The following is a 24,781-nucleotide window of genomic DNA, read 5'->3' on the forward strand; positions in this document are numbered from 1 at the left end:
CCAGTGGCATATTCTGGGACTAGCTACCGGCCTTGCTACGTGACTGTGGGTGAATTACTTAACCCCGCTGTGCAGGTCTTTTCTATAAAACGGGATAACTGTTCCTAGCTCACAGAGTTTTGGGGACGAGCAAATGAGTCAACAATATATGGAAAGCATGGAACAACACACAGGCAAGCATCAGCTACGACTAGTACTCGGCAGGGTAAGCAGCGAATGTCCTCTCTGGGCTCTGTCTGGGCTTCCTGAGGCCTGGGAACGCCGGCCGGTCACGCTGCTCTGTGGGCAGACCCCCCGCTGCCCATTCTAGTTCTGTTTTTCATTTAGAAGTCTAGATCTTAAGTGTGCATTCCTCATGATCATTCATGCCTTTGAAAGATGAACAGAAACTGAAAACAGGGCCCGGCGAGCGCCGCCTGCGTCCCGGCTGTGAGGCGCGCACATTCGGGGAGACGCAGCGACGCTCATGGTGTGGAATTTCCCGTGGCACCGGCGGGAACGGAGTCAGCAAACTTCCCTGAGACCAGGATTTCCTGCCAGAGGCTCAAGCAGCGGGTGGCGGCCAGCGCCTCCCAGCCCCGCCTCAGCCCGGCTTAGCGCTGGCTAGCAAATGTTCCTACGGTAGCATTCATAACAGTCAAACAAAGTTAGAAACAACCAAAATGCCCATCAGCTAGCGAGCAGATAAAATCGGTTATGTGCATTTAGTGGAATATTATTATCCAGCCACCGAATCACCAGGGACCCCCGCCATGGCTTTCCTGTTGTTGCCAGCTCCAAACAAGGCACAGTGACCATCACTGAGGTTAATCTCTCAGTATGGAAACAGCTCCACAGCCCCCCTCTGGCCCCTTAGTATTCCACACAATCTTCCTGATGACAGCCAGCCTCCTGCACGTGCACCCACATCCCAGCCCCGCAGGTACATCTCATCCCTCTAACGTGTCCTGCATCCTTCTGGTTCTTGCACGCAGTCCGGTGTCCAGCAGAGAGAACGGGGAGGACAGTCATGGTTGCCTCTCCCATGCTAGGTGTCAGGCAGACACCGCGGTAAGAGCCTCACGTCACCTTCTCCCTTCCTCCCCACGCTGGCCCGTGACACCCCAGCTCTGCTGCTCTGTGAGCTCGCCCGGTCCTCCTGCCCACCTCCGAGCACGAGGAAGCCTTTATAAGGACAGAATGACACATCAGTGGGCTAGAACTCAGAGTTCAGAAATCAACCCTCACATTTATAGCCCCACTCAGTGTTGAGAAAAGGTGCCGAGACAATCCAATGGGCAAAGACTTGTCTTTCCAACCAATGGTATTGGGACCTGGAATTCCACGTGCAAAAGAATTAAGCTGGACCCCTCTCTCACACCATATACAAAAGCTGACTTAAGAAGGAAGAACTAAAACCATGAAACCTCTTCAGAAAAAAAAATGAGGAAATCTTCATGACCTTGGGTTAGGCAAAGTCTTCCATGTGGGCACCTATTCCAGTCCTGGCTGCTCTACTTCCAATCCAACTGCCTGCAAATGCGCCTGGAAAAGCAGCAGGAGATAGCACAAGTACTTGGATCCCTGCTACCCACGTGGGAGACCTGGAATAAGCTCCTGGCTTTGGCCTGGTCCAGCCCTGGCTGTTGTGGCCATCTGGGGAATGAACCAACGGATAGAAGGTCTCTCTCTCTCTCTGCCTCTCTGTAACTGCCTCTCAAGTAAATAAATAAATCTTTTTTAAAAAGTCTTTAAAGTAAAAAAGTGACAACAGAAAAAAATAATCTGAATTTCATAAAAAAATTGTACTTCAGAGGACATCATCAAGAAAGTGAGAGAAAAAAACCTACAAAAGGAAGGAAATATTTGCAAATCAGGTATCTGAGTAGTATACAGAATATACAAAGACCTGGTACAACCCAAAATAAAAAAGACAACCTATTTTAAAAATGGGCAAAAGAGCTGCAAAGATACATCTCCAAAGAAGATAAACAGAGGCCGCAGTACATGACAAGAAACTCTGCACCTTTAGACCTCAGGGAAATGCAAATCAAACCACCCTGATGAGGGTCAGCACTGTGGCAGAGCAGGTCGGGCCACCACCTGTGATGCCAGCATCCCATATGGGTGCCAGTCTGAGTCCCTGCTGCTCCCCTTCTGACCCAGCTCCCTGCTAGTGTGCCTGGGAAAGGCAGCAGAGAATGGACCCAGCACTGGAACCACTACTGCCCACATGGGAGACAGGTGGAGTTCCTGGCTCCTGGCCTCTGCCTGGCCCAATCCCAGCTATTGCAGCCATTTGGGAAGTGAACCAGTGGATGGATGATGCCTCTCTCTCTTCTTACTGTAACTCTGCCTTTCAAATAAATAAATTGATCTTAAAACATGCACATGCACACTGAGATACCAGTAACAGTGGCTAGAATAAAAAAGACAGAAAGAACAAGTCTGGATGAGGGTGTGGAAAAACTGGAACCCTCACACACTGCTGCTAAGAAGGTAAATTGGGGCAGCCACCATGGAGAACAGCCCGGCGGCTGCTCCAAGGGTTAAACAATGAGTCACGTTCTGACTTGGCAATCGCACTCCTAGCGAGATGGAAATGTATATATATACAAAAACTTACAAATGTTCCTACTGTAGTATTCATAATAGTCAAACGAAGTCGAAACAACCAAAACCATCAGCTAGCGAGCAGATAAAATCCGTTACGTGCGTTTAGTGGAATATTATTATCCAGCCAGAAAAGAGAAAGAAGCTTTGCCACTACAACGCAGGCAAACCTTGAGCACGTGGTGTCACGTGAAGAAGGCCAGACACCAAAGGCCACACACTGTCTGGGTCTGTTTATGTGAAACGTCCAGGATCGGCAAATCCCGACACAGAGAGCAGACAAGTGGCCGCCTAGGGCTGGGGTGAGAGAAGGGGGAGTGGCTGCTAATGTGTCTAGGGCTTCTTTCTGGGTGAGGAAACGTTCTAACATTAACTGTGATTCAGGTGCTGCAAAGTTCTGAGAATGTTTAAAGAGAGAGAATGCAAAGTTGAAAAAAAAAAAAAAAAGAACAAAGAGCCCTTAGCAGCTCACTTCATGCCCCTGTGGGGAGCTGATGGGCTTGGCTTCTCTGGCCCCTACACGTGGTGGGCGGGCTCTCAGGATGCACTGGGTGTGGAGCGGTTTATCTGTGCCGTGCATCCACGGCACCTGAGCGTGAGCACCCTGTGCACGGTCTGTGTGTCTCACTCACTTTTTTTTTTTATTTTTATTTTTTGACAGGCAGAGTGGACATTGAGAGAGAGAGAGAGACAGAGAGAAAAGTCTTCCTTTACCGTTGGTTCACCCTCCAATGGCCGCTGCAGCCGGCGCGCTGTGGCCAGCATATCGTGCTGATCCGAAGCCAGGAGCCAGGTGCTTCTCCTGGTCTCCCATGCGGGTGCAGGGCCCAAGCACTTGGGCCATCCTCTACTGCACTCCCGGGCCATAGCAGAGAGCTGGCCTGGAAGAGGGGCAACCGGGACAGAATCCGGCACCCTGACCGGGACTAGAACCTGGTGTGCTGGCACCGCAGGCAGAGGATTAGCCTAGTGAGCTGTGGCGCCGGCCATCACTCACTTTTATTTTATTTGAAAGGCAGAGTGACAGAAAGAGTGAGAGAAGGAGAGAGAGCTTTTCCATCTGCTGGTTCACTCCCCAACTGGCCACAAAAGCCAGGTCTGGGGGAAGCCAAAGCCAGGAATCCAAACTCCATGCTGGTCTCTCACATGGATGGCAGGAGCCCAAGTACTTGGACCATCATCTGCTGCTTCTCAGGGTCAGTAGCAGGAAGCTGGATAGGAAAGGATGCTAGCATTGCAAGCCGCTGCTTAACCTTACTCTGAGCCACAACACCGGCCCCCTCACTCATTTTAAATCCTGGCGTCCAGAACCATGCCTGGCACCAGGCAAATGGCGTACATGTGTGTTGAACGGGTCACCTCCACCACGTCCCTAAGAGTGCCCACATCTTTTTATAGCAAACTGCGAAAATGAAGGGATGCCAAGTTCTCTCTCACACACATGTCTACCTGATATGTCAAAAATGCTTGCCAATCATATATTTTAAAAACCGGTCAATTAAAGATTTAGCTCTTTTCTACTTCCAGAGAGAACTTTAATTTCATATTATGAACACAAAACTGAGCCCTCGAAAACTCTCTGACCTTCAGCAACAACAACACAACGGCGCTGAAGGTAGAAACAGCTAAGCTTAATTGAGAACTTACTACGTTTTAAGCTGGGTACTATTTTGCATTTTCTAAATGTGGGTTTTTTTCCAGATTTATTTTCTTTATTTGAAAGGCAGAGGGATAGAGAGGGAGAGACAGAAGAGATCATCTGTCTGTTGGTTCATTATCCAAATGGCTACAACAGCCTGGGCTGAGCCAGGCTGGAGCCAGGAGCTGGGAACTCCATCTGGGTGTCCCATGTGGGTGCAGGAGCCCAAGTACTTGGGCTGCTCTGCTAGGCTCCTTAGCGAGGAGCTGGATGGGAAGCTGAGCAGCCAGGCCCGGAACAAGTGCTCTGATCCGGCATGCTGGCAATGCCGGCGGTGGCTTGGCTGTGTCCACCTCGTGGGCTCAGTAACTGCTGACTGAGTCCGTGTCTGTGTAGGCAAGAGCTTCCCTGTGGAACTACGGGTGTGGCGGTGACGGCCTGGATGCCACACTGGCTGCAGCAAGCCCAGGACAGGGACAGTCCCGTGCTCACCTGCACGCTCCCAGTTCCTGCCTTGGGACCTGGCTCCCAGGAGCTCATCACTCCTTGACTGCACTTGTTCATGACCACAAACAACCTGGAGAGTAGTTCCTACAGGTGTGCCTCCAGGCTCTGCCTTTGGCCCAGCTTGCTCAACTGCTGCATCCCAGAGAGAAGACACAAGGATGAAGCCCAGCGATGCCTTGAAGCTGGGAGGAGCCAGTGGACAGGGGGAGGAGCCAAGAGAGTCGTAACTGCTGTCAGGTCAAAAGACCAAGACATAAAACAGAAGATCAGGAAGCCCCGGCCCAACCACAGGCTGGGAGCCAGAGGTAGCGGCAGCACCTGTGATGAGGGCCGGGGTCCGGTGAACTCAGGCGACCACAGTGTGCAGTGCTGTGGAGGAGCTGGGCAGGCCCTGTGCCGCAGCGGTAACTGCGGGGCGAGCAGAATGAGGGTGTGGACAGTGCTGCTTTGCGATCCAAGCCCTTGGCCCTGGCTTTAATTTTAGTATTATTTCCTACTCTTACGGGTAATACTGCCAGAGGAAGTTACGGACATCCTTGTTCCCCGGGGGTACGGGGCAGGCCCCTCTCAGCAACTCAGAGAAACTCAGTGCCTGCACCTACAGCCCTGGGCTGCACCTGCCTCCCACCACAGCCCCGCCCAGGAGCCGGGACCCCTGGCTGCCTGCAGCTCTCCCTGGGCTTTCCAAAGGGTCTCCACTGGTTGGAGCCTGGCTGGCAGCTTGCTTCAGGCCTCGACCTGCAGGAGCAAACACACACCGTGTATGTGAGTGTTTTCCTCTCAAATCCGTCTGACGTTCCTAAGGCCCGAGAGGGGAAGTCAGTCTTATCTGGACATCTCTAAACGTCCTCTCTTCCTTCCTGCCCGGGCTTTAAAATCCGGTCTTTTGTCTCTACAGCTCATCAAGCCTGTCGAGTCGATGTGTCGGCACTTCCCTGGCGACAGCTCCCGCATTCATCAGAGCATGGGTTCCAGGCCCCACTTCCCCCTCGGCCAGCTCTTCTGAGGTCTGGTGATTGCCAGCAGATCTGCCAGCAGCCTGTCCACACAGCTCGGTCACATTCCCGCATTCCCAGGCCTTTCCTTGGCACTGCCAAGCCTAGGAGACTTGGGGATGTGTGTATGCAGCGGTGGGAAGGTTCACCAGTGATTCGGATTCTTCTGTTATTGTCTGTTATCCGTGAGATGTGCTAGGTCTTCCTGGCTTCACAGACTGTCGTTTATTGCTTTTATTAGCGGCACAGTCTCTGCCTTTTCATTTTCACCATCTTGCCAGTTCTCTTCACTGACTTGTGATGGATAGGCCGGGACTAACAGAGACAGGGCTCAGACCTCAGGAACACACTCTCTCAGATTTTCATCTGACAAGCTGTCTTGCAGGGAGAGCGAGTAGATCTGGTGAAAAGTTCAAATCCAGGTTTGTTTGTTTGTTTTCTTCTAGAGTTACTTACACTTTTAACAGGGAAAAAGGGGGGGGGGGGCTGGCGCTGTGACATAGCAGGTTAAAGCCCCAGCCTGCAGTGCCAGCATCCCATGTGGGCGCTGGTTCAAGTCCCGGCTGCTCCACTTCTGATCCAGCTCTCTGCTACAGCCTGGGAAAGCAGTGAAAGATGGCCCAAGTGCTTGGGCCTCTGCCACCTGTGTGAGAGACTTGGATGAAGCTCCTGGCTCCTGGCTTGAGTCTGGCTTAGCCTCAGCCATTGCAGCCATCTGAGGAGTGAACCAGCTGATGGAAGATCTCCAACTCTTGACTTTCAAATAAATAAATAAATCTTAAAAAAAAAAAAGGGTGAGGCCGGCAGTGTGGCATAGCAGGTAAGTCTGCCGTCTGCACTTTTGGTATCCTAAACAGGTGCTGGTTCAAGACCCAGCTGCTCCACTTCCAATCCCGCTCTCTGCTATGGCCCGGGAAAGCAGTAGAAGATGGCCCAAGTGCTTGGGCCTCTGCACCAACGTGGGAGACCCGGAAGAAGCTCCTAGCTCCTGGCTTCAGATCGGCCCAGCTCCAGCTCCAGCCGTAGCGGCCATCTGGAGAGTTTGGCAGGCGCTCGGCAGCCACCTCCTCCCACAGCGACGCCTCTCCCCTGCCGGCTCAGAGGCCAGGATCTGCTCGGTCTTCCTGAGGACTAGAGGCTTCAGCCGGCAGCTACCCCTGGGAAGCTGCCCGTTCTCCACATGTAGCACCTCGTCAAAAAGTCCACCGTGTCCACTCCCCAGGTGTCGAACCTGGCCACCCATGTGCCCAGGGGTGGCGGAAAATTCTTACCACCGCCACCAGACCCTGCTTTTCCGGAGGCATGATTGGCCAGCGCTGGCTTCTGTAGGCTCATGAATGAGTTCAGCTTTAAATGAGATATTACATGTCCAACAACTAGCAGTGTAGACACAGAGGAGGGATGCCCAGTACCTGGGGGCTGTTACACTGCTATCAACCCACACCTCCACTTGGAGGAGGCACGCACTTGCTGAGAAGGACTTGGTGCGGGGGGTGGGGGGTCATCCATCGGCTGCACAGGGACAGGCGGGGAGGACTGCACAACACCCGCCAAGTTCTCGGGGGCATCCTCCATGCCCATGGGGCCACCGTGTACCTAGTCTCCTGTGCAGCGGTGACACTGGCGAGGATGGAGGGGCAAGCGTGTGAGAGCAGGTGGCGCCATGTGCGGGGGCTGGGGCAGCAGCAGCTCTGAAACACGGCTCATCTGCTGGAGCAGAGCGGGTCAGCTGACTCCAGCCGCCGAGTCTGCTTCAGTGCTGTGTGGCCACCAGGCCGGGGAACCGGCTGTGGTCTACAGAGCTGGCATGACCTGCGGCGTCGCCCCTCCCCCAGCAGTTGCTGTGTCCGTCAGAGCAGCAGGGACCAGCGGACTGGCTCGAGCTACATGTGCTATTTCTGTGCATAGGATGTGAGCAAGCCCCCGCCACAGTCAGTCACTGCAGGATGTGAGTCAGATTACATTAGAAAGCGTTGAAAGGAGCCCATCTTCAAAGCATTCTGAAGGCATTATGCCACGCCGCAGCACGACCGACCGATTGAGCAGGAGCTGTGGGTTAAAGGACACTGAGACGACCAAGCACAGGAGCGGCGCTGAACACGGACGGTGAGCGTGGCCAGAGCCCCTCAACAAGAGAAACAGACACCGCGGAGTCCAGATGCCAGAGGCCTTAAACTCTGGAGATGAAAAGAAAGATTGACCAGGACCACAGAGCTCTCTTTGGTCAGATGAGGCAGAAGGAAGGAAATAATACAGACAGCTCAGAAAAGCTGTGCAACGGGCTTTGCTTTATTGTCCTGTTTTTTTGTTTGTTTGGTTTTTTTAACCTGAAGAACAACTTTTTTGGGGCCAAATTAAGCATCTTAACCTGGTCCTTAAAAACAACAATGGGAAGGCCGGTGCTGTGGCGTAGCGGGTAAAGCCACCGCCTGCAGCGCCAGCATTCCATATGGGTGCCAGTTCAAGTCCTGGCTGCTCCACTTCCGATCCAGCTCTCTGCTATGGCCTGGGAAAGCAGTAGAAGATGGCCCAAGTGTTTGGGCCCCTGTACCCGTGTGGGAGACCTGGAAGAAGCTCCTGGCTCCTGGCTTCGGATAGGCCCAGCTCCGGCCATCAGGGCCATTTGGGGAATGAACCAGCAGATGGAAGACCTCTCTCTCTGTCTCTCTGCCTCTCTGTAACTCTGCCTTTCAAATAAATAAATAAATCTTTAAAAAAAAATGAAATGGAAAGACCTGAATACATTGGCACGGAATGATGTCAGAGATAGATTGCAGTGGTAAAAAGTCAAGTTGCATAAAATATGTGTGGTAAAAATTAAAAAACAAACAAACACCCAAGTCAACCCCACTTCTGGTGAAAATGGTGCATTTGCGTGTGCGCAGGAGTCTCTAAGGAGCCGGGGGAAATCCATGAGCTATTGTTCATGACAGCGAGACTTTCTTACACCGTCCTTCACGTTAGGGTCCTTGATAACAACATCTATTGCTTTTGCAACGGAGCATGGAGCCAACAAAGGTATTTGTGAGAGAAGAATCGTAAGAGCCTGGCCTTTTCTGTTCAGCTGGTCCTCCACAGCTGCGGGGGCCCCTTCTGCAGACCCAACCAAGCACGGATAGAAAACATCTGGGAACAAACTGTGTGCTGCACACGCCCAGAACTGTCTTCTTGGCATCATTCCCCACGCAACACCGTTCGACATCTATGTACATGGCGTCGACACAGGGTCTCACGTGCCGCGAGCAACGATTTAAGGAACACGGAGGACGTGCGAACCTTAGGCGCAAACACCACACTGTTTTATCGAGGACTCTGAGCACCTGCAGAGATTGGTACCTGACAAGGGCCTGGATCCGGACCCCATGGGTCCTGAGGGACGGCTGTCACTCACTGCCAGGTGCTCGGAGGCCCCGGCGTGGCCTGACGGCTGAGACCCCGACGGAGTCAGGGGGGGCCTCTGCTCAGGGCGGCCCCGAGCTCTCCGAGACTGCACGCGGGCCGCAGGGTGGCCATTTCTGCAACGCCCAAGAAAGCAGGGCTCCCGGGGCTCAGAGCCCCTCACCTGCTCTAACTGCACTTCTGCTCTGTGAGCTGAGGACGGGGCCACTGTGACCCCAGACAGGTGCTGCGCAGCCTTGGCATGCAGTGTGTCCCAACAGAACCCTGACTTGCTGTTCAAGGCGCTGGGAGGGTAACTGGCAGGAGTGACAGCAGCCACCCCTCTGCCCCATCGCCTCCCTCCCACCAAAGCCTTCCAGAACCAGGCTGTGTTTGAAGGCCCAGGGTGGGGGCAATAGCCCTCCCTGACTGTGACCACTGGCTCCATCCTCACACCCCACAGGCCAGGCCAGGCCAGGCTTTTCCTCTGGAAGCCAGCTCTGTCCTGGCCCCTGTCCTGTGTCCTGGCCCCTGCCCTGTGACCCCATCTGAAGGCGCAGTTCTGGGACCACCTGCTGCTCGAAGCCTTGTCTTCTGACGGCTGAAGCAGCCTAGGCTGCATGGTTCCAGCATTTTCTACTCTTCACAGATCCCTTGGGAGGGCTGTCCAGTCTCTCCTCCCCCAGTCAGAGCTTCCCTTGGGCAATTCCCACTCACCCTCCAGAGCCCGGCTCAGTGTCGCTTCCTTCAGGCAGCCCTGCCCCGAGGCCCGCCCCTCCTTTGTGGTTCCCTGGTCAGTGCCTGCCTTCCTCACTAGAACAGCAGCTCCTCCCAGGCAGGGGCTGCCCAGCCGTCCTGCCCCAGGCAGGTGCCCTGTGAAGGCTTACTGCATGGGAGGGACGTGAGCGGGGGCTGTGAGGGCCTCTCCCCTCCTCTGAACAGCTTCCTCCTGTGCATCGACCCCAGCGCCCAAGGCTCCCCCTCCCTTAAGCACGTCAGAGTCATCTGAGCTGGGTACAGGCAGCGGATGACAGCGTCGAAAGGCACTCAGGGGTCATGGCTGAGATTCCAGCAGGGTGTGTGGTTGAGTGGCAGAACCTATGGTGTGTGACCTCCTGGTGCCTCCCTGGGGCCCCTGCCGCCGCTGCCACCCAGGGACGCTGGGGGTCTGCAGTGCTCAGTGCACGAGCGGGCCCGGGACCAGGCAGGGCGGGCACTGACCTCGGCTGATGCGCTGCTTCTCCCCAGACAGGATGCCAGGGCTGTCAATGATGCTGATGCTCTTCAGGACCTGGTTGGGCAGCTGGGAGCACATGAATCTGGAAGAGACGGGTTGGAGACGGGGTCAGAACCGGGCCCAGCAGAGGGCTCTAACTGGGGCCCCCGATGCCATCTGCAAAGCAGAGGCTTAGAGAGGTGACCTGGGCGCGCAGCACCTCTGCTGGCTGCCAGCCGACCCCGTGCTGTTCATTTGTATCTTAGCTAATGTACAAAAGCTATCTCATGCAATATGATTCTTATATTAACCAACGAGGAAGAATTTACCAGCAAGCTCATGGAGGTCAGGTAACTTGCTCATGGTCACCTGGGCTGGTGAAACCTGGGTCAGTCTGACCCCAAAGTCCATGAGCCTCCCCTCCCCTCCTCCACGCCCAAGCATCCGCACCTGTCACTGCCCGGGAATCCCACACACCACCAGGGCCCATGGCCACATTGCACCATGGCACCTGAGCTTCCTGCCCACTCACCAGCCTGACAGCTGAAGGAGGTCCCAGGCCCTGTTTCTATCTGATGCCCTGGGGACCTGGCATGCAGCCTCAGACCCAGGGAAGAGCGGGCACCTGTGGGCAACACCCCAAGTCCCCCAGGGGTGCCCGGAGAGCGAGTGATGGGCCAGGCTGGAGAAGGCCCTGGCCGAGCATCCCAAGCCTCCTTCCTCACTTCCTGCTCACCTGGTGCCATCCCCTTTGGACTCCATCCCCTTCTGACCCCACCCCCGCCTACCCCCTCCTGCCCACAACAGTCCCAGCTCGCTGCCTCGGTCCCGGAAGCCAAGCAGGGTGGGAGGAAAACTCTGGCCTGGGGGTCAGTGGGCCTGGGCTGGAGTTCAGCTCGGCCTGGCCCAGGAATTTTCCATGGAACTCTGGACAAGGGCCTCCCCCTCGGGGCCTTCTCGTGTATAAATGGAGGTTCTGGACGGAGATAGGCGTCATCCTCTGTAGTCTCTGAGTGGCAGGAGCGAGCGCTTTGTCACCCCGCCCACCCCGTTGGGGAACAGAGCCTGGCTTGGGTCTCTCTGAGGCTCCATGTACAGCTGAAGGCTGCGGATACTGTGGGTGCCTCTCCTTTTCCCGTCCTGACAGCGGCTGCCTTCAGTATCTGCGTGGGCAGAAAGCTTGAAGACGTATGGTGCCAGCTCGGTCCTCCCCTCTGGTGGACGTGGTAGGATCAGCCAGAAAGCAAGCGTGCCAGTACCGAGGGGCAGGGAGGCTGCCCAGCCTACTTGGTGCCGCGGCACGGCACAGCCCCCGGCAGGCGCCAGCGGCCCTCAGCCCAAGGAGCCATCACCGACATTTCCAGGCAACTTTCTCTGGGAGCTAGGACAAGTTTTTCACACACTCTAGCCTGCAGTTCCATCGGCCCAGAGAACACTATCATGGTCCTTGTGCAGGTGGAGAAGCAGAACACAAAGCACTTGCGACACCCCGAGGCCACGCCCCTAAAGCATGGCTGGCACACCCCTAACGCTGAAAATGAAGGGTCCAGGTCTATGTTGTGGCTCAGCTGGTTAAGCGACACCAGTATCACACATGGGCAGCAGTTCGCCGAATCCTGGCTGCCCTACTCCCAATCCAGCTCCCTGCTAATGTGCCTGGGATAGCAGTGAAGGATGGACCAAGCGCTTGGGTCCCTGCACCCGTGTGGGAGACCCGGATGGAGTTCTAGGCTCTTGGCTTCAGCCTGGTCCAGCCTTGGTCATTGTAGGTATTTGGGGCACTGAACCAGTGGGTGGAAGCTCTCTCTCTGTCTCTCCCACTCTCTGTATTTCTGCCTTTCAAATAAATTAATACATCTTTGGGGGGGAAAAAAGGTTGAGTTAATTTAGGTGGGACCCTCATTTCTGCCCCTCTCCTGCCCTTCCTGTAGCCCCGTCCCACGTCCCCGAGGCTCTTGCCAAGTTCACAGAGAAACACCACGATTGAGGTCCTAGAACAGGGTGGAATGGAGTTCCGAGGGTGTCGGCGGGACCATGTTTCTCCTCAGCCCTCAGTCCAGGCTCGTCCTCTCTGTCAGGTGGTGGCACGGAGCAGGTCGAACCCGCAGGAACAACCTCACCCACGAACTCACCATCCACAGCGACTTTCCTCCAGCCTCAAGCCCTGGACTCCAGCGCAAGGCCAGCAGAGGCCTTCACAGTGGGCGCACGGCTTGCTCCCCGGGGTCGCCAGCTCCGACCCCCCCACAGCAGAGGAGCTGGCTGGGTGAACGAGCTGACGTCACCCCACCCAGGGATGACTGCGAGGGAGAGGGGAGGAGAGGGCCGAGGGTGGCTGGAGTGTGTGTGCAGAGCCAGACTCTCCCTAGGGCAGATGGGGGTCAAGGCGGGCAGGGCCCTCAGACCCCGCCAGGCCTCACCCCTCACACCGTTAGGCCAGAGCCCCTACAGGTGTGGCCACGAGCACACAGTCAGAGAAAGCCCTGGTGTCGCTGGGTGCACTGCAGTAGCCTCAGGTCAACTGCTTCTGCTGAGCTGTCTTCGACCACAGCCTGTGCCCCAGGGTGGGGTTCCCACTCCCTCCTGGAGTGACTGACGCTTGGCCCGCCCGTCTGCCTTGCCCATCTCCTGCTCAGCTCGGGACTGCCAACAAACTCTGGGTGTCTGGGGCCGGCGCTGTGGCGCAGCGGGTTAATGCCCTGGCCTGAAGTGCCGGCATCCCATATGGGCGCTGGTTCGAGAACTGGCTGCTCCACTTCCCATCCAGCTCTCTGCTGTGGCCTGGGAAAGTGGTGGAGGATGGCCCAAGTCCTCGGGCCCTGCACCCACGTGGGAGACCCAAAGAAGCTCCTGGCTCCTGGCTTCGGATCAGCGCAGCTCTGGCCATTGCAGCCAACTGGGGATGAACCAGTGCCTCTCCTCTCTCTGTGTAACTCTTTCAAATAAATAATAAATAAATCTTAAAAAAAAAAAAAAAAGAAGTTACCCTGGGGGCAACGGGCAAGGATTCTTAGCCCAAACGCCACACCATCTGGCAGGGCAGTGTAGCAGTCACCAGCAGGACTCTGTGGCCAGTGGGCATGGGTTCTGATCCCAGCACGACTGCCTGTGGGCTGTATGATCTGGAAGAAGATAAATTAACTGCTCCACACCTCAATCCTTCCCCTGCGGGCTGAATTTAGAGTTAATCCCCAAGTAAAGTGTGGCGCGGTCCCCGGCACGCAGGAAATACTCTGTCATTATTTGCTGTCATTTCCTGTGTTATTACTTGGAATTCAATGAACCTGACTATATATTGCATGGATTATTTTTGGCAAGTTTTAAATTCTAATACACTGGGGCCAGCGCTGTGGTGTAGCAGGTAAAGCTGCCGCCTGCATTGCCAGTATCCCATATGGGTGCCGGTTCAAGTTCTGCTGTTCCACTTCTGATCCAGCTCTCTGCTATGGCCTGGGAAACCAGTAGAAGATGGTCCAAGTCTTTGGGCCCCTGCACCTGTGTGGGAGACCTGGAAGAAGCTCCTGGCTCCTGGCTTCGGATTAGCCTATTGTGGCCATCTGGGGAATGCCAGTGGAGGGAAGACCTCTCTCTCTGCTTCTGCCTCTCTGAAACTCTGCCTTTCAAATAAATAAATAAATCTTAAAAAAAAATCTACTATACCGAGCCTTGCAATTCAGACTCTCTACTGAATACCTCTTTTCTATACCCACCTGCTGTGTGTTTGGGATTTGAGGAAAAAAAAAATTGCCAGGAAAGCGAATCATTTACCCAAATCAAAGATTCCACCCCACACTTTTCTGGAGCTCCCTGCGAGCGTGGACTCACACAATGCGACTGACAGACATGGCAGCTCCTTCTCCACGGAGCCTTGCTGGCACCAAGAGCACGAGCCAGGACTCCAGTGCAGTCCACGTGGACCCTGCAGGCCAGTCCTGGGACAGGAATTCTGGCTCTGGTCTGCCCTGCCTGTGCGGCTCACAGCTTCGTGCCCCACCCTGAGGGATGCAGGGAGCTGGCTCAGCCCTGCCTCCCCCTCTCACGTGGGGCCAGCCCAGGCGCCCCCTCCTCGAGCTGAGGGGCAAACTCCCCACGGGGAAGAGAATCCTGGGGGTCGTACAGAATCTAGACAGTGTGCTGCAAACAAGTGGCAGACAAGGGCTGGCCTCCTGGCCTCCATCGCCCCGGTCCCCAGCCAAGCTCCCTGCTACCCTTGGGTGCCTGCTGGGATTTGCAGTGGGGCACTAAACGTCCTTAAGGGAAATCTCGGGCCTCCACAGAGGGCAGACTTCCACAGAAGGCGCCCGTGGAGGGTGCCAACCCCTCACAGAGCCGCTACGTTCGGCCAGGAAGGACGACTGTGTCTGAAAACATCTAGAAGGGTGAAGTGCAGCCCAGGACACCTGCCTCAGCGCTCTCACTGCCTCCCCTCCCCCTGCCACTGCCACCCCGCACCCCCTCCCCCAAGCAACCATTCTAAAGCCAGGCTCACAAGAGCAGGGTGACCGGAAGAAGGAAGAGAAAAGGTTCTTGGAAAGAAAAGCAGCCAGGAGTAGCAGAGAGGATGGGGAGGAGGCGGGGGCGGGGGAGCAGCAGGCCGCAGAGTGCAGCCGTGGAAGGGGCCGGCTCATTCCCCCAACTCCCACACACCCAGGCAACACAAACGAAGCACACACCCAGCGAAGCCTGCATAAAACGTGGCCAGGTAACCAACGAGCTTTCTGGGTTTGGGCTCTATGCCCTGATGAAGAAGCAAGTGGCTCAGGGCATGGCAATGAGAAGCAGAAAGGATGGTCTGGGGGGCTGGCACCGTGGTGTGGTGGGTACGGCACCACCTGCAGTGCTGGCATCCCATGTGAGTGCCGATTTGAGTCCCGGCTGCTCCACTTCTGGGCCAGCTCTCTGCTGAGGCCTGGGAAAGCAGTGGAAGATGGCCCAAGTCCTCCTCCTGGAGGAGGCTCCTGGCTCCTGGCTTCAGATCAGCGCAGCTCCGGCCATCGCACCCAATTGGGGAGTGAACCAGTGGATGATAGACCTCTCTCTGGCTCTGCCTCTCCTCTCTCTGTGTAACTTTTATTTTCAAATAAATAAATAAATATTAAAAAAAAAAAAAAGGATGGCCAGTACATTGAGTCCACAGCCCACAGTCCACAGCCCGCACTGGGTGCCACCTCCGGGCTGAGCTCCCTGACTGCAGGCGGCCCGGGCACAGCATGCCTGGATAGTGGCCATCCAGGGGCCACTTAAAGTGGCTGGCGATGTCAAGGAGACGCTGGCCTCTGTGTGTGAGACCAGCCACAGGACAGAAACGGGAAGTTGGTGTAGTTGATGAGGGAGGAAATGTGGAAGCTGCCGAGAATTTACACATGAAGTCCTGCCCATGTCCCATCAGCTCGTGGGTGGTCCCCACCCGGTCTGGACACCTCATCCCAGAGAATCCTGCTGATAAAGCTCCGGGAGGAATTTCACAAGTTCCACGCCCAGAGGGACCAGTGAGAGCCCAGAAGAAGAGGGAGTGGGGATGGGGGTGGTGGAGCCAGTGGCCTAGTCTGGGTGTGGCTTGCCCCTCCCCCCGCTCTGTGAGACACCCGCCTGGCCTGCCCGATGTGTCCTTGTCATCAAACCTCACTAGCTTGGTTACTGCCCATCTCTGCCTCACGTCCAAAATTCTGCTTTTATGGGAAGACAAGAACCGTGCGGCAGCTGTCTCCGGTGACAGTGACGGGGCGCTCACTACCTCACAGGGCACCCTGAGTCATTTGTGTGCAGCTCCAAGTAGTGGAAATTCATTCCTTCCACTGCGCAGCCTTCTAAGGCCCAGTCTAGGGCCTCGGCCCTGCCCTCTGAAGCCAACAGATCACATCCGTGCTAGCCTGACCCAGTCGCCGTCTGTTCTGGTTTGAACCTTCACAAAGGATTGGCAACAACCCAAAGACAGGGTCTAAACACCACGACCGGGGACGCGGGGTCGCCGGGCCTTACCGATTCAGGAAAGCGTTTCCGAAACGACTGAGCTTTCGAAACGGCTTTTTGGGGTCCACGACCAAGGCATTTCCAGGGGTGCTGCCCTCGGTGTCCCCGTACATCACGGCGATGAAGGAGTCAGTGGTGGGCTCCGGGCCAATCCTCATGCCAGGGAAATCCTGCTCCAGTAGGTACCTGGGAGGAGGAGAGGGAAAGGAGGCTTAGCACACCGTCACGGAGCCGCTGCGTCACCCTGTTTTACACAGTCCTGTAACGTCTCAGAAATACAACCACAGGCAAAGGCAGAACAGCTGGCCGCTGACTCCCGCTGGTAAAGAGCACCCGAGGCTCTAAGGGTGAGAAGGTGGCAGCGGGACAGTCGCTGGGCCCCCTGGAAGCAACGCCAGCTCAGCACGGAGGTTCTCATCCGCGGTTCCCTTGAGAACGGAACTCCACGAGCCCCTGTCCACCCTGGCCGCCCCGCCCAGGCTCCCCTCCTAGGGAAGCTGCCCTGACACCTCCTCGGCGGTCCCCGGGCGCCCTGAGCCTGCAACCATCTCAGTGCTTACTGTCCCTTCCTGTCCGTGGGCCCTACCTAGTGTCTCACGTCCCAACCCTGCCATGGGAATGACCCTGCAGGGGAAGAAACCTCCGGCTCCTGACTTGCACAGCGACTCATCTATTTGCTCCTGAACTGTTTGTTTCTGACCAAAGGTAAGCGCAGAACCCATGCCTCCATTTCCAGGAGTAGAAGGAAAGAACTGAGCTAGCAAAGGTGAAATACAATTTTGCCTTCTTTATGAGAAATCAACATTTTTTAAAAGAAGATTTACTTATTTGTTTTGAAAATCAAAGTTACAGAGAGAGGGAGAGACAGAGAGATCTTCCATCCTTTGGTTGACTCCCCACAATGGCCGGGGCTGGGCCAGGCTAAAGCCAGAAGCCAGGAGCTTCATTCAGGTCTCCCACGTGGGTACAGAGGCTCAAACACTTGGGTCATTTTCCATTGCTTTCCCAGGCCATAGCAGGGAGCTGGATTGGAAGTGGAACAGCCAGTCTTAAACCAGCACCCATATGGGATGTTGGCATCACAGATAGTGGCTTAACCCACTACACAACAATGTTAGCCCCAAGAAGTTGACTTTTTTTTTTTTTTGGACTGGCAGAGTGGATAGTGAGAGAGAGAGACAGAGAGAAAGGTCTTCCTTTTGCCGTTGGTTCACCCTCCAATGGCCACTGCGGCCAGCGCATCTCACTGATCCGAAGCCAGGAGCCAGGTGCTTCTCCTGGTCTCCCATGCGGGTGCAGGATCCAAGGACCTGGACCATCCTCCACTGCACTCCCGGGCCACAGCAGAGAGCTGGACTGGAAGAGGGGCAACCGGGATAGAATCCGGCGCCCCAACCAGGACTAGAACCCGGTGTGCTGGCGCTGCAAGGCGGAGGATTAGCCTGTTAAGCCACGGCGCCGGCAGAAGTTGACTTTTAAACCCACGCTTTCTGGGGCTGGCATTGTGGCACAGTGGGTAAAGCCACTGTCTGCAATGCCTACATCACGTATCAGAGTGCCAGTTGAGTCCCTGCTGCTCTGTGTTCAATACAGCTTCCTGCTAATGCACCTGGGAAGAAGGAGGATGATGGCCAAGAACACCACGTTAGAGACCTGGATGGAGGTTCAGCCTGGACCAGCCTCAGCCATTGCAGCCATTTGGGGAATGAACCAGTGGATGGAAGATAACACTCTCTCTTTTCTCTCTCTGCTTTCCAAATAAGTAAAGAAATCTCTCAAAAAATAAATAAACTTATGTTTTCTATGTAAATAAACTGAAATTATTTTGCAATCTTAGGTAAACCTTCAATTAACTCCTTCCAAAGTTCCTGCATTTCTGTGGAGTTGTGGGGCTCCAAAGGGACACATCACTTAAACAGAGCTCCTAAATCAGAGTGTGAAAACAGCCTGGTACCACCTAGTGCCTGCTCGCTGCCTGGTAAGGCACAAAGCCTTCTACGACACCGCATTTGACCCCCACAAGATTCCAAGCTAGGAGACAACATCTTCCCCATTGTACAGGTGGGGAAACTGAGGCATTGGGGAGGCCTGGCAACTTGGCCAGGGTCACAATGAAGGACTGGCGTGGAAACAGAAGGCAGGCAGACAGACTCAGAGCTGGCGCCGTCTCCGGATGTTTAAACTTGGCCTTGATCAGAGATGGCGAGGAGGGCGTTCAGGGCCCTGGCTGCAGGGTGTGTGGCTGGACATCAGGTGCCTCAGCACCCGTCTGTAGACCATCCTCCCACACAGCACTCCAGCCCTCAGGGACCAGCGCTCCCCAACCTCCCCAGACAGGGTGAGATCACAATGCATGCACTTTTTGTTTTAAAATTTTTCTCAAAACTTTTTCCATCTAAACCTAGTGTACTGAATAGCTTAGGAAATAGCCCTCAAACAGAAATGTTCATATGTATCTGTTCTTAGGAAATTCTATCCAAATCCTAGAAATACTGCAATAAGTTATGGTAAGACCATCTCACATTTTGTGAAACACCAGCATTTATAGAGTAATCCCCCCCCCCCCCCGGCTGGGGGGGAGTTCAGGAAGTTCATGGAAAATGGAAATAAAACATGTTTATTTTGGTGCAGGAAATTTTTGAAATTCATGTATTGCTTTTTAATAATATGTATTTATGTGAACCTTCTGAAGGCACATTTATGCATGGATTTTAAAATGCTTTGCGGGGCTGGTGCTATGGCACAGTGGGTTAAAGCCCCAGCCTGCAGCACCAGCATCCCATTTGGGCACCAGTTTGAGTCCCGCTGCTCCACTTCTGATCCAGTTCTCTGCTATGGCTTGGGGAAGCAGTAGAAGATGGCCCAAATCCTTGGGCCCCTGCACCTGCGTGGGAGACCCAGAAGAAGCTCCTGGCTCCTGGCTTTGGATCAGCTCAGCTCAAGCTGTTGTGGTCATTTGGGGAGTGAACCAGTGGATGGAAGACCTCTGGCTCTATCTCTCTCTGTAACTTTATCTTTAAAATAGGTAAAAATAATCTTAAAGAACAACAACAAAAAAAAGCCACTTTCCTTACATCTTAATTCCAGTTTTACAAACTTATCAAAGTTACCGTGTGTCTAGTGTGTGTGGGTTTCCTATACTCCCAGGACTGGATGCTGGGTTTACAGCACTCTAGGGTGTCAAGTCTGCAGGCCCTCAGCAGCACGGCTAGAGCTCGGAGCCGGGTCACACGCCTGCCCTCCGTGCGAGCATGTGCTGCTTGATTTCCCTGAGCTGCGGCTTGTTGAGCTATGCCAGGAAGCTTGTAGGGGAGACTGAGGAAGGGGAGACCACCAGGGTGAGGGGCCGGGATTCGGCAGAAGGGCAGTAGGCAGTGTTGTAGGTTCCCCATGGCACACATAGTTCTCAACTCACAAATAGGCCAAGGCCAAGTGCTGGTGGACAACTTGATAGACACTTTTCACTTTTCCATAGAACCCGTGTTAACAGCAATGGCCGGCTGAGATGACCTAGTGGAAGCCAAATGGATCCAGGAAGTAGATGAAAGAAGGAACCCTAATCCACTGTTGGTGGACTGTGAACTACGACGGCCATCGTGAAGACAGCGTGGACAGTCCTCAGATGTGAAAACAGACCTATCACCCGATCCAGCCAACCCCTCCTGGAAATATTCCCAAAGGAAATAAAATCAGTATATAGACGAGTTATCTGTACCCCCACGTGTACAGCAGCTCAATTCACAACAGCTGACATATGGAATCAATCAACTGATGACTGGATAAAGAAAATGTGGTACATATACACGATGGACTACTACTCAGCCATATAAAAGAAGGAAGTCCCCAGATGGATGGCAGCCTACACGTACATAGAGGGGCTAAGTTGGATACACTGCCGTGAGCGCCTGAATTACTTTCTGATGTTTCATTTATATAAACACATGGCAAATCCCACTAATTTTGGAGTAACAGGGGTTTTGAGAAAAATCATAAATTACAAAGTTGAAGAGCAGGTGTTTCCTCCGTTCAACTTTGTACTGCAAGCAGAAGCAAGAATTTCCTCAGCAGCGGCTGTGCCAGGGAGAACTTCTAACCACTGGCTATTTTTAAAAGTATGCCAAAATGTGAAGCCATCTGAAATAAAAGGTGCCTCTTCACCTCTGACCTCAGGAAGTCATTCAGACAGTCCCAGGGACAGAGCGAGCACTGGGAAGAATTAAGGTACGGTGGAATTTGTTCCGTGGCACTTTCTCCCATGGATGATACAAAGTCAAATATCAATGTTCAATTTCACGGTCAAAGTAATGCCAAGTACAGACACAGCAGGTCAGCTGAGTCACAGCGCCCAATCCCGCTCAGTGCTGCGGATGGAACGCCCTCCGTGTGGGGCAGAGCGAGCGGGCACAGGCTCCCAACTCCGGGCATCACAGTCTTCCAGGTCCAGGCTCGTGCGGAGCCTGCACATTCACACCTAGCACTAGGGTCCTTTCTCGCCTGTTCTCTCCTTTCCTGAGGTGGTCTGTGCCCGCAGGGCTCGGTCTATAAACTCAGAACTTCAGAGCCCCAGGGCCATCTCTCTGGAGGAGAGCAGAAAAGTAGCCAGTTGCTGGTCAAAATGAGATATACCAGTCCTCCCTCAGCTATGGTCCAGCTCTGCAGGGTCAACATGGTCTGGAAACAGTACATGGAAAATTCCAGAAACGATTCATACGTTGTAAATAAGGTCCACTATGATGTATTGTTATAGTTGCTCAATCTGATTACTGGTTATTGTTGGTAATCTCTTACTGTGCCTAATTTAAGTGGAACCATATCGCAGGTATGTGCATACAGGAAAGAACACGGCAGATACGGAGACTCCGTGGGCATCACCTATGGTTTTGGGCACACGCTGGGTCTTGGGATGCATCCCCCCGTGGACAGGGAGCTGAGTGGACATTGATGCCACACCGCCAGGCGGGCAGGCACAGGGCAACTCAGTGGAACTAACAGGAACCAGGACGCTGAGCTTCTGACGTGGAACAAGATAGAAGGACGTGATGAGCAGCCTGGGAGGGGAGGGTGCAGGCGGATTCCGGAGTGTGACGCGCACAGCCGATGAACTGCGCAGCCGCTGGACGAGCCTGGTCAACCGTGTGGAACTTTCTTTCTGGACCCCTTGGAGGTTTCCCCAGAGCAAGGAGTCCCGAGGACGCTGCGGCTCTCTGCAGTAACAAGAGGCCACGGGAAGTCGCCAGAAAACTACCCGCCGTGATCCCACACCCACAGCCTGCCCCGCAGGCATCCTGTGCTGGGTGACAAGCGTGATGGCTGTCCTTGGCTCCCCCTCGCACCCCTTCCTGTGTTCTCAGAGGGGCCCGCCAAGTCCAGCGGGACTGCTCCAAGGCTCTCGAGCCAATCCAGTGACAGAGAAAGGTACAGACATTTGGCTTCCAAACAGCCGGGCGGAAGGGGTGGGGGCGGCATCGGAGGCCTCTCTCCTCCTGGGCACGCAGGCAGCTGCAGGTGGCCTGGCTCAAGGAGCTGCCGCAACACACGGGGACAGGTGCACGGTGTCTCTTTCCTTCACTGCTTAGACTAGGAAAAATGATCTTCAACTTCGCACAGACCAGGTCTTAGGACAAGGGAAAGAGAAAAGCTCAAGACTGTGAGAAGCCCCTCAACACGCCAAAGATGGGCTTCAGAATGACCAACAGGGGTGAATGTTGGGCACTAGGGAGGGACACCGGTCAGGCCGCCTGCACCCCGCATCAGAGTGCCCAGGTCCAGTCTGGCTCCAGCTTCCTGCGAATGCACACCAGGAAGGCAACAGGTGACGGCTCAGGTACTTACTACCTGCATGGGAGACCCGGACTGAGCTCCAGACTCTCAGCTTTGGCCTGGCCCAGCCCTGGCTATTGTGGGCATTTGGGGAGATCCTGCTCTCTCTTTCTCTCTTCCTCTTTCAAATAAAAAATGAAAATAAGATTTTTAAAAGATTAACAGCGGGATCTCTCACACATCCTGGGAGGACGCTGCCTGCCCCGACTCAGAGCCAGCCTCCGGGGGCAGCGTTTACAGGGCCTCATTCCAGGAATCAGAACATGTACACAAACATAGGATTTTTTTAAAAAAAGATTTACTTTATTTACTTGAAAGGCAGAGTTACAGACAGAGAGAAGAAAAGACAGAGAGATCGTCCATCTACTGGTTCACTCCCCAGATGGCCACACGGCTGGAAGCCAGGAGCCAGGAGCCAGGAGCCAGGAGCTTCTTCCGGGTCTCCCACGTTGGGCTCTCTTCTGCTGTTTTCCCAGGAGCATTAGCAGGGAGGAACATCAGAACTGGAGCAGTTAGGACCCAAACCGGTGCCCACACGGGCTGCTGGCACTGTAGGCGGCGGCTTTCCCCGCTGCCCCCCAGTGCTGGCCCAGATATTTTAGTAGGAATTCTGTAATGAATATAAATGTAATACAGTGTACATATGTTTGGATGCTATTCTTAGACGTAAACCCAAATGTAGAGAAGTCACCCATGGGACACAGACGGGATGTTAAAAGCAGGCCTGTGCATGCAGGGCTCCCCTGCCTGCAGCTGCAGGGCTCGGGTCACTGCTACGGCCTGAAACATTGAGAGAGCATTAAACCAACCCCCACACTGCCTTATTTCCTTGAATATTTCCAAGGTTTTAAGTCATATATACAGGGAAGAAATGTAACAGAAATACAACTTTTGAATTCAGGGGAAAGTACTCTTATTTCTTTATTTTACTATCAGGCCCATGAGTTTAAACACACACTTCAGTTTGTAAGTGTGTGCTAGGGGCCAGCGCTGTGGTGCAGTGGGTTAAGCCACAGTGTGCAGCGCTGGCATCCCATATGAGTGCTGGTTCAATTCCTGGTTGCTCCACTTCCAATCCAGCTCCCTATTAATGCACTTGCAAGAACAGTAGAAGATGGCCCAAGTACTTGGGCCCCTGCACCCATGTGGGAGACCAGGAAAAAGCTCCTGGTTTCAGATTGGCCCAGCTCTGGCTGTTACAGCAGTTTGGGGAGTGAACCAGCAGATAGAAGATCTCTCTCTCTCTCTCTGCTTTTCAAATAATCTTTTTTTTTTTTTAAAAAAAGAAGTGTCTGCAACTTTGACCTAACTTTTGTATTGATAATACCTACTCCATGGTCTTATCAGGAGAGGCACTGAACAGAAAGGGTTCCTCCTTACGGAAGTGGGAGAAGAGCCGAACAGCATTCTTATGCAAGTCTTGGGAGATGGTCCAGGACACGTAGCTGTTTCCCACAACTACTACCGTCTCTGTCACTGTCACTTCTGGATGCCACCAAACAGAAACCATCCCTCACACTTTCGCACACTGCACGCAGGCACCTCATGCCATTCTCTCCGTCACTAGCTCACAGGGAACAGAAATGCTCTGGGCAAGTTAAGTAGCTTCCATGCGGCCACACGGGTACAGACACTGGTACAGGGCAGGGGTGGGAGAGCTTTTCTGCCCAGGGCCATGAGGATATTTCCAACATCACCTGCGGGCCACACAAAATGATCAGTTTAAAAACTGGCCTGCTACAGACTGACTGAACGCTGAGTGCCTCCCGCACTTGCCTTGGTGGGGCCAGACCGAGTGCTTTCATGGGCCTTGGATAGCCCGTGGGCTGGACAGTCCCCATCGGAGACAGGGTAACTCCTACTAATAACATCGTGCTATATACCCATCCTGTTGTTCTTCAGTGGATTGTTTTCTTTGTAAAATTGGATTCAATGTATTTAAACAATTTTGCATCTAAATTTTTCACTTTTCCTTAAGCAATTAAAAATTATTTGAAAACATAATTTTTAGTAGCTGCACACTATTCTATGGTGAATAGCATTGAGGTTGCTATTTCCTGTCAGCTACTTAAACAGCTTCCGTTTCTTGCTATTATAGATAATGCTGAGACAAACATCTCCTCTGTTTTAAAGTTTTATCTTTGGGGGCTGGCGCTGTGGCGTAGCTGGTAAAGCTGTCGCCTGCAATGCTAGCATCTCATATGGGTATCCATTTGTGTCCCGGCTGCTCCATTTCCAATCCAGCTCCTTATTAATGTGCCTGGGAAAGCAGTGGAAGATGGCCCAAGTGTTGGGTCTCTGCCACCACGTGGGAGACCTGGATGAAGCTTCTGGCTCTTGGCTTCAGCCTTGCCCAGCCCTGGCTGCTGTGGCCATCTGGGGAGTGAACCAGCAGATGGAAATCTCTCTCTCTTTCTCTCCCTCTCTCTAACTCTGACCTTCAAATAAATAATCTTTTTTTTTTTTTTTTAATTTTTGACAGGCAGAGTGGACAGTGAGAGAGAGAGATAGAGAGAAAGGTCTTCCTTTTTGCCCTTGGTTCACCCTCCAATGGCTGCCGCGGTAGGCGCGCTGCGGCCGGCGTACTGCGCTGATCCCAAGGCAGAGCCAGGTTAGGGGCTGGCACTGGAGCTCACCAGGTTGGAGCCATGGCCTGCAGCACTG

The 24,781-nt window shown here is 54.0% G+C and overlaps 1 protein-coding gene across 1 annotated transcript in view; it reads right to left on the minus strand.

Annotated features, from left to right (window-relative positions):
- The window catches only part of EHD4 (EH domain containing 4), a 76,924-nt gene that overhangs the window by 36,708 nt on the left and 15,435 nt on the right, over positions 1 to 24,781 (minus strand). The window contains exons 2-3 of the mRNA XM_062205708.1: positions 16,307 to 16,483; positions 10,333 to 10,430 (exon numbers count right to left, since the gene is read on the minus strand). Coding sequence (XP_062061692.1) covers positions 10,333 to 10,430; positions 16,307 to 16,483 — 275 coding nt within the window. The remainder of the gene's footprint in view (positions 1 to 10,332; positions 10,431 to 16,306; positions 16,484 to 24,781) is intronic.

The sequence above is a fragment of the Lepus europaeus genome, chromosome 11 (assembly GCF_033115175.1).
Source record: "Lepus europaeus isolate LE1 chromosome 11, mLepTim1.pri, whole genome shotgun sequence".
In the NCBI taxonomy this organism is placed as follows: domain Eukaryota; kingdom Metazoa; phylum Chordata; class Mammalia; order Lagomorpha; family Leporidae; genus Lepus; species Lepus europaeus.